The following is a 10736-nucleotide window of genomic DNA, read 5'->3' on the forward strand; positions in this document are numbered from 1 at the left end:
ATATACAATCAGTTACTACCCAGCTCTGTATATATATATATATATATATATATATATATATATATATATATATATATATGCACATCGCATTGTATTGTGACTACTGTGTAGTAAATGAGAAATAAATTGTGAGACATTACGCTTTAAAGAGCACACAGTCAGATGGCTGGAAGCTCTCCTCACCTTCCTCCAGGGTCCTGGCCACTTTGATGTCGCTGTCTGTGCCTTGGAACTCGTTGAAGAAAGGTCGGACTTTGAACTCATAGGTCACGCCCTTCTTGAGCTGGGTGACGACTGCGCTGTTCTCCCCCAGGGTTCGAACCTCAAACGTGGCCCATTCCACCCACTGCTGAGTGCCCTCTGGGGACGGCCGGTACATCACCTTATAGCCCTGAATGTACTGAGACTGCTGCTCGACCTACAAGCAAGAACAGGGCAAAACTGAAGGACAAAATCACTTAGATGCTGTAAACGCCTGCTAATGATTACCGTTGGCATTGTCCAGGACTAGGAATTTTTATGGCATTTGTTGCTAGTTAGCTACACCATGGTTTATCAGACATACCAACATAGTTAAATATTATAAAGTGCAGTAACTTTTACAATTATTAAGAAAATTATAACATTTTATAATTTATAAAAGAATATTTTCATTTTTTATTGCAATATTTCTATCATTTTGGACGAAAGTCTTTTTTTTGTGGCTTTGCGGGTGTGCGTTGAAATACTTATCCTAGGTTTAATATACAAAAATCAACATTGAAGATTCAGATTTGAGCTTCTGCTGACTTCTAATGTGCAATGATTTTCATATCGGAGGTGTTCAGGACTGCGATCAGTCCGTATGGCCGTGGAGGGAGGAGAACTGTACACGCTTGTAAAGATTTTAATCAATTCTGGATCCGCCCCAATAAAAGCAGATGTCGTTTCAGCTGTTTCTGATTAAATACGTATAAAGTGCGAACGACCCAAAATGTTAAAAAGTAACATGCTGGGAATACTTCTGTTCTTGTGTGCATGCGTTTGTGGAGTGAAAATCTGTACAGAATTAACCTTGACTTCAGATGTTTAGAACATACTGTTTAATTAAAACTAAATGCATTTGTTCAATACCACATAAAACTTAAAATTAGTTAAATCTGTGCTTAAACTGAGATAAAAAAGCTAGTTGCCAGTGAGTTAAGATAAACTTAATTGACAAAATATTCTCTTTAAAGAAGTCTTATTATTGTTTTAAAATGTTCTAATTGTACACAATTTTGATTCTCAATTATGTATATCTAATGTTTAGGATGTTTAGTATTTCTCTGGAAAACAAGATAAAACACTGATTAAAAGAGGTCATTTGAATTCCACGTTATGACTAAATATTAGAATTCTGTCTTTAGTTCCAAACCTCAGATCACAAATTAAGATATTCTGATGAAATCAGAAGATTTGTTGCTTCATAAAATTAAGGTTAAGGAACCACTGATGTCACATGGACTATTTTAAAGATGTCCTTACTACGTTTCTGCGCCTTGAACGTGTCAGTTGCATTGCTGTCTATGCAGGCTCAGAAAGCTCTCAGATTTAATAAAAAATATCTTAATTTGTGTTCCGAAGAGTAACGAAGGGCTTGTGTGTTTGGAACGACATGAGAGTGAGTAATTAATGACAGAATTTTCATTTTTGGGTGAACTATCCCTTTAACAGAATTTTTAATTTTTGAGTGAACTGTCGCTTTAAAAAAAATGTGGCGGCACTCACAGTCCACTGGACTCTGACAGAAGATGATGAGAGAATTGTGGGATTGTGGAGGTGAATGACAACATCTCCCAGCTCCCTCTGGATCTGCCCATGGTCCACTCCTTGACTGGTTGGTGGGACGTCTACTCACATAAACAGACCACATAGAAAATATGAAGCACAAGCATACATGAACATCAAATACCCCAGAATAATACACAAAACAGTGATACCTTTCATAACTCTCACGAGTGCAATATTTAAAACGCGTGAAAGGACGCTTGTCTGGGAGGTCAAAGGTGAACTGACCTTGTGTTTTGACAGCGTCGCTGATGGGGCTCGGGTCGCTCAGGCCGTACGCATTAGCCGCTCTCACCAGGAACAGGTAGACGCCGCTGGGCTTCAGACCCTTCAGAACGAAGCTCTCGGTCTTCACGTGATCCGCGAGCGTCTGCCAGCTGCTGCCCGCCGCATGGCTGCCATCCACACCACACAAATCAAACGTCAGTTTACCCTGCGGCCCAAACTTTGTAGCGAAATATCGCAACTACAAACATTATTCCAAACAATGAGGTTACTGCAAAACTCAGGAAAGCACAGACGTGGGTATGATTATTTATGACATGCCGCAGCAAATGGACTGGGTATTTACAGAACCACCATTTGCTTATAAGGATATTCACAAATGTTTATAAAGCACACGCTCGTACAACCAAACCGACCAATGATAGATAAGTATAGTCAGAACTGATGATGTCACCTGAAGGCCTCTATGACGTAAGAGGTGGGCGTGGCTCCAGCATTCAGGTTGGGCTTCCAGGACAGAGACACAGAGGTGCGGCTGACGTCCGTGACTTCTGGTTTGAAGGGGGCGCTGGGGATGAGGTTGGGATCTGTGGGTCGGCCCGGCTGAACCGGAGCGCCAAACTCTGAAACCATAAACACATATGAGCATATCATCCTGTACAATGATTACAACAAAAACTTTTTTAAAAAAAAAATAAACATTTTTGTCTTGCTTTCCGGTCTAAATTTTAAATTAAAAAATATATAAAGATTCTTAAAACAAGGTCAATTTACATGGGAAGCAAAAGACTATATGCAGTATCAGACATTATATGAAATATTAAATAGATATCAAGTCTTGTTTTTAGAGAAATCAAACAAAATGTTGTGAGTTTTATGCTTAAAAAAGGAAGAAAAAAAAGACTTGTTTTCCCTTTTGAACTGTGTTTATTTTTCTCACACCACTAGCATGTAAATCTGGCTTTAAGGACGTTCAGTTATTTATGTTGAAAAATATTGAGAAACAAAATGTTTTTTTTTTCCAGTGCAGCGGCTCAAATCTGTATCAAGAAACAATTAAAACCAATTACAGGCATAGGGTTGGGTCCCGAAACCCGGTGCCAATATAGCACTGGTACCTATGTAACCGGTATGTATTAGAACCGAATCAGAACGCAGATTTCGGTGCCACTTAAATGCTTGAGTGATATTTGTTCTCTGGTTCTCCGAAACGGACGTAAGGATCACCGTCACCGCACGTGAAACATAATTTCCCGACTGAGAAAATTCACGAACGCAAGTCGGAAAGCTCTAATAATACAAATCCAACACATCTTTGTAGTGTCATGTCGTTTTCACATTCCGACTTAAAAGCACAACTCGGGAAATGAGTAGAACACTATAACGTTTTTACTCCACAACTGCTTCCTTTTGTGATCTGATGTGGCTTCTTGTCACAGAATGAGGCAGAAAATATGTTCTATACTGTAAAAAGCATATGGTAAGCAGGCATTGTCGATTAGCAATGGATTATAAATATACTTAATTATGATGAAAATACCAAAGATGGCTTGAATAACACAAACTGTACATTGTCGCAGTCGAGTGTTTATTGTCTTTGTTTTATCATTCAAACCGTTTATATTTTCTTATTACTCAGTTACAGCTATAGCAATGCCTTTGTCCATATTAGGGATTTCCTGAGTTCTATTCCTTATGTGATGCACATGTGGAGTTTCTGCGCGAGGGCGCCCTCTGGCGTCCAGTATGAATGAAACAGACATTAAATGTGTTTATAGCGCTCAATAATGGCCAATCAATCCTATATATATATTTTTTTTTTTAAGTATCGGTTCAGGCACCGGTACCATTTTAAAAGTATCGATTTGGCACCAGTATCGTAAAAAAAAAACGAACAATACCCAACCCTATACAGGCAGATGAAGGTTTAATTTCAAACTCAATTTTAAACTTAATTTCCTGACGTCCATTTCTCAGTGCCTCTCACTCTATTGTCTGTTATCTTGCGTTCTGTCTCTCTGTTGTACCTTGCACCTCCAGGTAAGCCTTCCAAGACGCCTCTCCGCTGGGGGTGGACGCGGTGCAGGTGTACATGCCAGTGTCTCCCAGCTGAAATCAAGAAAAGAAAATCCCTCTATTAACGCAAATATACACATATGCATATAAATTAATAATGATTTTCCAACATTCAGCTCCAAAATAACTCCTAGTTTGACACTATAGTGTCATTTCACACCAAATTACACAGTGTACATTGTCAAGACGTCTAATCAGAGTATCGCTTTCATATTGAAGACTGAACTTTTTTTTTGTCTGCTCGTATGTAATACGTTGATCAAATTACATTGAGCAGATATTCTTCCAATGTGTACTATTTAGAATGTATGAATTAATCAGCTTTTATAGATGATCAGATGTACACAAATATAATGTAAAGGTGGCATATGGAATGTCTGCATCACTAGCATTTGCAAACAAAACAAAACGAAACACAAAACAAAATAAAAATAGTAAGTTATTTGGTGGACTTACCATAAAAATGATGATTAAAAACAAACAAATAAATAAAATTCCTTAAAATAAAAAAATAAAATATAATTTTCCTAAACCTGTAGTTAATTGGAGGACTTACTAGGTAATCAAAATAATGATAAAAAAATAAATAAAAAAAAAACAAATGAAATAAAATAGTAATTTTCCCAAACCTGCAATTACTTGGAGAACTCACTAGGAAATCTAAATGAATGAATGAATCAATCAATCAATGAAACAAAAATTGTTAAAAGCGAGAAAAAAAAGACTAACAGACAAATAAGAACATTTACATGTATGTTCCTAGACAGTGCTTTCTTAGCACAGAATGACAATAATAGTGACTGTATAATGTAGTGTTGGTGTATGCTAATATCTTATAGAAAAAAAGATACATTTAAGAACACGTCAGCCGATCTGTCAGTCAATTTACGGAGGAGGTATGAAATTCACCAGAAATAGACAGTCTATCTGGAGCTACTGGTGTGCGTGTGTTCGCTTAATGACATGTTCATTAATGCGGACCGCCCGAAGCGCAACAGATAGAGACGCATCTCCTCATTTCGCTTTATCTCTCTATTCTTTAAAAGAAGCGAGACGTCGTCAAGTGAGACATCTATGTTAATTAAAGTCGTATTCTGACAGCCCATGCTGCGGGGACCTTTGACCCCCGTGCAGGGGGAACCCGGGTGCTCGTGTGTGTGTGTGTGTGCGCGTGTGCGGTGACAGGAAACACTCCCCTCCCCCTCGCGGCTGACGGGGGGTGACAGCAGGAGTGTGTGTTCACACATCAGAACCTGCAGGCTGACTGACGGCTCTCTGAACACTGGCCGTCTGTGTGTGAGATGATGATGTTGTGCTATAGTGAGGGATGAAAGAAAAGCCTGTCTGATGCTGTACGACACACATGTATGTCTGTGTTCACTCACACACCAACAAAAGCACAAACCTTCAAAGACGCATGCATAAACAAGATATTAGGACTGTTTTGCAATCATTAGCAAATTTAAATCATTAAGGATGTATGATCATATATCAATATAGCAATACTGTATCAATACTTTGGACCTGTATTATTATTATTAATATTATTATTTATTTATTTACAGTGAGGTACTGCAAAAATTTGTATTTTTGTCCAATAAAAACATGCTTAAAACAAGAAAACTACCTTGAGATACAAAATTCCAGATGATGTGATATGATAATATATGAAATTAATGAGATATTAAGTCTTTAGAGAACTCTTAAATGTTATGTGTAAAATATATATGTATGAATATATATATATATATATATATATATATATATACATATAAACAATAAAAACTAAATAATTTTTGTCAAAATAATTGTCAAAATTGTAAAAAAAATAAATAAATAAAAAATAAAAAAAAGTTTTCCCCTTAAATTACATTTATTTTCCTTTTTAAATTACTTTTTAAATAAAATTAAATTACGGCTATTAAAGTAATTAAATAATTTTCAGTACCCAGTCTCATTAATTAACTAATAAAGTTAATAATGTTAATAAAATAAAATAATAAACAAAGCATGCTATTTAATAGCCACATTTTTATCACGGTAATCATTTTATTATTTTCTATGCCCTCGCAAACAACTAGTATGTGGTAAATCTGTGGAAATGTTACCCAAACGTGTGCGAAAATAATTCCCAAAACAATATTTTTATAAAGGGAGCTGTGATTTTTGATTCTTGCAGTGCTGTCTCAGATATCCGGGAATAAAACAGCTAACAGCTCAAAAAAAGATCTGCCAACTTCAGCTCAGAAAGAAACAGCAGCTAACCGCATCCAATAAACCACCCTGCCGCATTCAAAAACCTCCATGAATAAAATATTAATAAAAATGAAAGCGAGGCGTTGGGTCTGAGACGAGCGGCACAGCACAAAACTGCTCAAGATTCCCTGTAAATAGTTGTTCTGTGCGGTGTGTTTGGAATGGAAAATTCCATAAAAATCTGTTACTAAGGAAAACCGAACAAAGGAAACAGTACTTTACGAGAACAAGTTGGTTTGGTGCAGCAAACGAGCACATGCTCAAACCTCCATACGTGAGCGTTTTAATGCATCATGAGGGTCAGAGAGGAGTTTCAAAGCTATAAATCCACCAAAGGAAAAGGTTCCCATGAACCGGAGTCACATCCCCTGTTACTGTACATTTATCTGCATGATAAATATGTCAGGCTTTGATGTGGTTCTGACCCCTCAGAGCCACCGTACCTTGGCGTAACGGATCTGCAGGGCTCCTGTGTCCAGCTGTTTGAGGCGAGAGTCGTGGGTGGACACCAGGACCCCGTCTTTCCTCCACAGGATGGTGGGAGTCGGCGTGCCGGTGGCTTGGCATCCCAGGACCACCGTCCCATCCACAGCCACGGTCTGGTTGGTGGGACCCTGGCGGACGATGGGTGGAGGTCTGTCTGAGATCACTGTGAGAGAGAAACCAATCATTTTCGTATAGGAGCATAATAACAGTAACAAAATAATTGTATTCCTATTATTCATTAATATCATGTTGAGTGTTTATTGTATTTAGTTTGCAAATGTTATTTAATAGTATATTATGTCATTATTAAATATATTAACAATACCTAGACCATATTATTTTCTTTCATTCTTATTACTTTATTTACATTTATTGCTAAAATAAATCCATTAATACATTCTGCAATTAATTAATTAAAAAGTAGAATAAAATAATAAAATAAAAATAAAATAAACCCACTTTCAGATCAGAGCCGAGCAGCTGAGTCGGCTAAAAACACATCTCTTCCATCTTCATTTGACCCTCTAAGTCTAACGCTCTATTTTAATTCTATTTTTAATTTAATTTGTCAATTTGTTTTCTTTTTTAATTATTATAAAAAATAACTCTAACGCTAGCATTCCCTATTCTTTTTCTATTCTATTTATTCTTATTTATTATATATAAAGGCTAACTGAGACTTATCACAGCTGTTAAATATTATTGCTCTTTAGATGATTTTGATTGCTTCTATTGTCCTCATTTTTAAGTCTATTTGGATAAAAGCGTCTTCTAAATGACTAAATGTAAATGTAAGATCAGTGATTGCCTTGTTCTAGTCCTCATAATAAATAAAAAAATATTGATTGTTACCTTTTTTTTTCGTCTTTATTTTTTTAAATAAAACAAAATAAAAATAAATAAATAAAATGGATCACTTTAAGATGAATCGCTTTGTTGTATCAATGAGCATCTGCAATCACTTAGCGTCTGCAAAATAAATATATGTATGAAGCAAAATAAAATCAAATGAATGCATGCATTCGGCTAAGCTGCAAAATAGTTGGCGATATGAATCTAAATGATCTATAACGCCACTAAAATGCATTAAACTAAAAGTGAGAGACCGAAAGACAGGATGAGACAAAGAGGAAGCGAGACAGAACGAGACACAGAGTCTTAAGACAGAGTCTAATATCATTATAATAACTATAATAAAACACTAGAGCACTCCAAACCAAAATCCAAAATACATCCTTCCACATTTTCTAAGAGCCACAGAAGCGAGCGCGTGTACGGTCAGAGGTAAAGAGAACGAAGAACGCAAATAAAAATAAATGTAACCAAGGAAAAAGAGCATGTGAGAGAGGAATGCCTGGCACCAAACGAGCTGAGTACATGTTTTACGAACGAGAGAGAGAGAGAGACTTCATCACTTACATTATTTATGATATTTACAAAAAAGAATATTACAATAGCAAAATGTGATTAAGTATAATTAATTGCATCCTGGCGGAAAAACACCTGAGCTGTATTGTGCTGTATTGTCAAAACTTTTGACATGGCTACATGAAACTAATAGCCAGAAATCTATGAGTAACGACAGAAAATGCTATGTTTATCTTTCTAATGCCCATCTAGAAAAGGTTCATATGTGTTTTACAAATAAATCCATAAGTAATATAATGAGTAAGTCATTTGCAGTGCCAAACGGAGCAATTAATTGCAATATAATTAAACAGTATATTGCAATCAATGTAAAATATGTATGCACATAAGCACTTTTGCGCTCACTAAGGCTTCATTTGTGTTGAGTGCGTCCATCTCACCGTCTGTAACCTCCAGCAGGGCTTTGGTGATCACACTGCCAGCGATGTTCAGAGCCTGACAGCTGTAGTAGCCTCCGTCCGAACGCTCCACCGCTGTGATGGTCAGATCGCCCGTCTGAGAGACAGAGAATCGACTGGAGGGAGGAGGAGGTTGAGAGGAGAACAGAAGGTTCTGGAGAGGGGAAAGAGGAAAAAGAGGTAGAATTTGATAACAAAAATATAAAAACATAAACACTAATTACTGCAAGAATATTCAGTGTGTGAGAAATATACATCTTGTCAGGACTTGCATGCTCACACTAGCTATTGGCACGGTGTGCCTGAATTCCTGAGTGTGTGATGAGTGATATTGATCAAACCAAGATGACTTGAGGTGTGTTAGAGGTGTGGAGTATTACAGAGCCCATTAGATGTGTGTAAATGTGCAGATGGCCTTATAAATCTACCAGTCTCATAAATCTGACTGACTTTAATGGGGAAGAGTGCCATGCATTTTATATGTTACTGTAAAAGTGTGCTCAGGAAATGCATCTTCATACCACAAGTGAAAAAAAACCACAAACATTCTCACCTGACTGCCTTCTTTCTGCCAAAATATGGCAGGCTGAGGACTTCCTGTGGCTTCGCATTGAAAGGTCACGGTTCGGCCCATCCCGACCACTTGATTCCTGGGTCGCACCACGAACACAGGAGGAACTGCAGGAATATGAGTTAAACAAATCAATTACCAAAGATCAATTCATTTTGACTCTTAGTATGTAAAAAACAAAAATTGCATTACATTAATGCACTTACAGTGGAAGTCTATGGAGCTTGATGGTTTAAAAGCAGATGTGCAGTGTTTATTTTCTAAAATATGTATTTGCATTTCATTAAATCATCTTTCTAGCACCTGGTACCTAGTACCTGCTTTCTATTTGAAAATATTCCAAAATGTGATTTATTCCTGTGACGCAAAGATGAATTTTCAGCATCATTATTCCAGTCTTCAGTGTCACATGATCCTTCACAAATCACTCTAATATGCTGTTTTGGTGTTCAAGAAACCTTTCTTATTATTATCAATGTTGAAAACAACAATATTTCTGTGGAAAAACTGATAAGTTTTTTTTTTTTCCAGAATTCGTTGACAAACAGAAAAGTCAAAAGAACAGCATTTATTTGAAATATAAATCTTTTGTAGCATCATCAATGTCTTCACAGTTTTTTTAATCAATTTAACGCACCCTTGATGAATAAAAGTATTAATTTCTTTAAAAAAAACTAGTACCTGCTTTCTATTTGAAAATATTCCAAAATGTGATTTATTCCTGTGACGCAAAGATGAATTTTCAGCATCATTATTCCAGTCTTCAGTGTCACATGATCCTTCACAAATCACTCTAATATGCTGTTTTGGTGTTCAAGAAACCTTTCTTATTATTATCAATGTTGAAAACAACAATATTTCTGTGGAAAAACTGATAAGTTTTTTTTTTTTCCAGAATTCGTTGACAAACAGAAAAGTCAAAAGAACAGCATTTATTTGAAATATAAATCTTTTGTAGCATCATCGATGTCTTCACAGTTTTTTTAATCAATTTAACGCACCCTTGATGAATAAAAGTATTAATTTCTTTAAAAAAAACAAACAGTAGTGAATATATAAATATTTTAGTATTTGAATATAGTACATACATATTAACATTTTTAAATATCCAGTGTAAGTGCATTACACTACACAATTTTGTCAAAATTATTTTCTATCTACGTCTGTGTCAACATTTCTATCTTAACATTTCTTTACACAATGCTATGAAATGACTTGATGAGCATATTGTTCTTTCCTGTTGAAATATCTTTTATTAAAACAGGAAGTCGGGTCAATAATCTTTAGTTTACGTCACAGATTCAGCCGCGACATTCTTGTTTTTTTATAGATCACTGGAGTCATTCATATTTTTGGTCCTAGAAGAGAAAGACTGAATTTTATAAAGGCATTTCAGCCTCTACAAGCAAGTCTCTCATTTTGATTTCAGGGGGTCTTTGACATCAGCCGAATTTCTTGCGTATACGATAAATACACTGGAGACTGAC

At 36.1% G+C, this 10736-nt stretch overlaps 1 protein-coding gene across 3 annotated transcripts in view; it reads right to left on the reverse strand.

The window, feature by feature from the left end:
• LOC107585730 (roundabout homolog 1-like) overlaps positions 1 to 9557 on the reverse strand; it is a 48946-nt gene extending 39389 nt beyond the window's left edge. For all 3 annotated transcript variants that reach the window (XM_016272878.1, XM_016272877.1, XM_016272876.1), the window contains exons 1-8: positions 9232 to 9557; positions 8661 to 8832; positions 6810 to 7015; positions 4062 to 4143; positions 2489 to 2657; positions 2038 to 2204; positions 1750 to 1871; positions 184 to 418 (exon numbers count right to left, since the gene is read on the reverse strand). In XM_016272878.1, the coding sequence (XP_016128364.1) occupies positions 184 to 418; positions 1750 to 1871; positions 2038 to 2204; positions 2489 to 2657; positions 4062 to 4143; positions 6810 to 7015; positions 8661 to 8832; positions 9232 to 9312 (1234 nt within the window). In that variant the 5' untranslated portion in view covers positions 9313 to 9557. The remainder of the gene's footprint in view (positions 1 to 183; positions 419 to 1749; positions 1872 to 2037; positions 2205 to 2488; positions 2658 to 4061; positions 4144 to 6809; positions 7016 to 8660; positions 8833 to 9231) is intronic.
• Positions 9558 to 10736: the final 1179 nt, after the last annotated feature.

The sequence above is a fragment of the Sinocyclocheilus grahami genome, unplaced genomic scaffold (genome assembly GCF_001515645.1).
Source record: "Sinocyclocheilus grahami isolate Dianchi unplaced genomic scaffold, SAMN03320097.WGS_v1.1 scaffold74.1, whole genome shotgun sequence".
NCBI classification, from domain to species: Eukaryota; Metazoa; Chordata; class Actinopteri; order Cypriniformes; family Cyprinidae; genus Sinocyclocheilus; species Sinocyclocheilus grahami.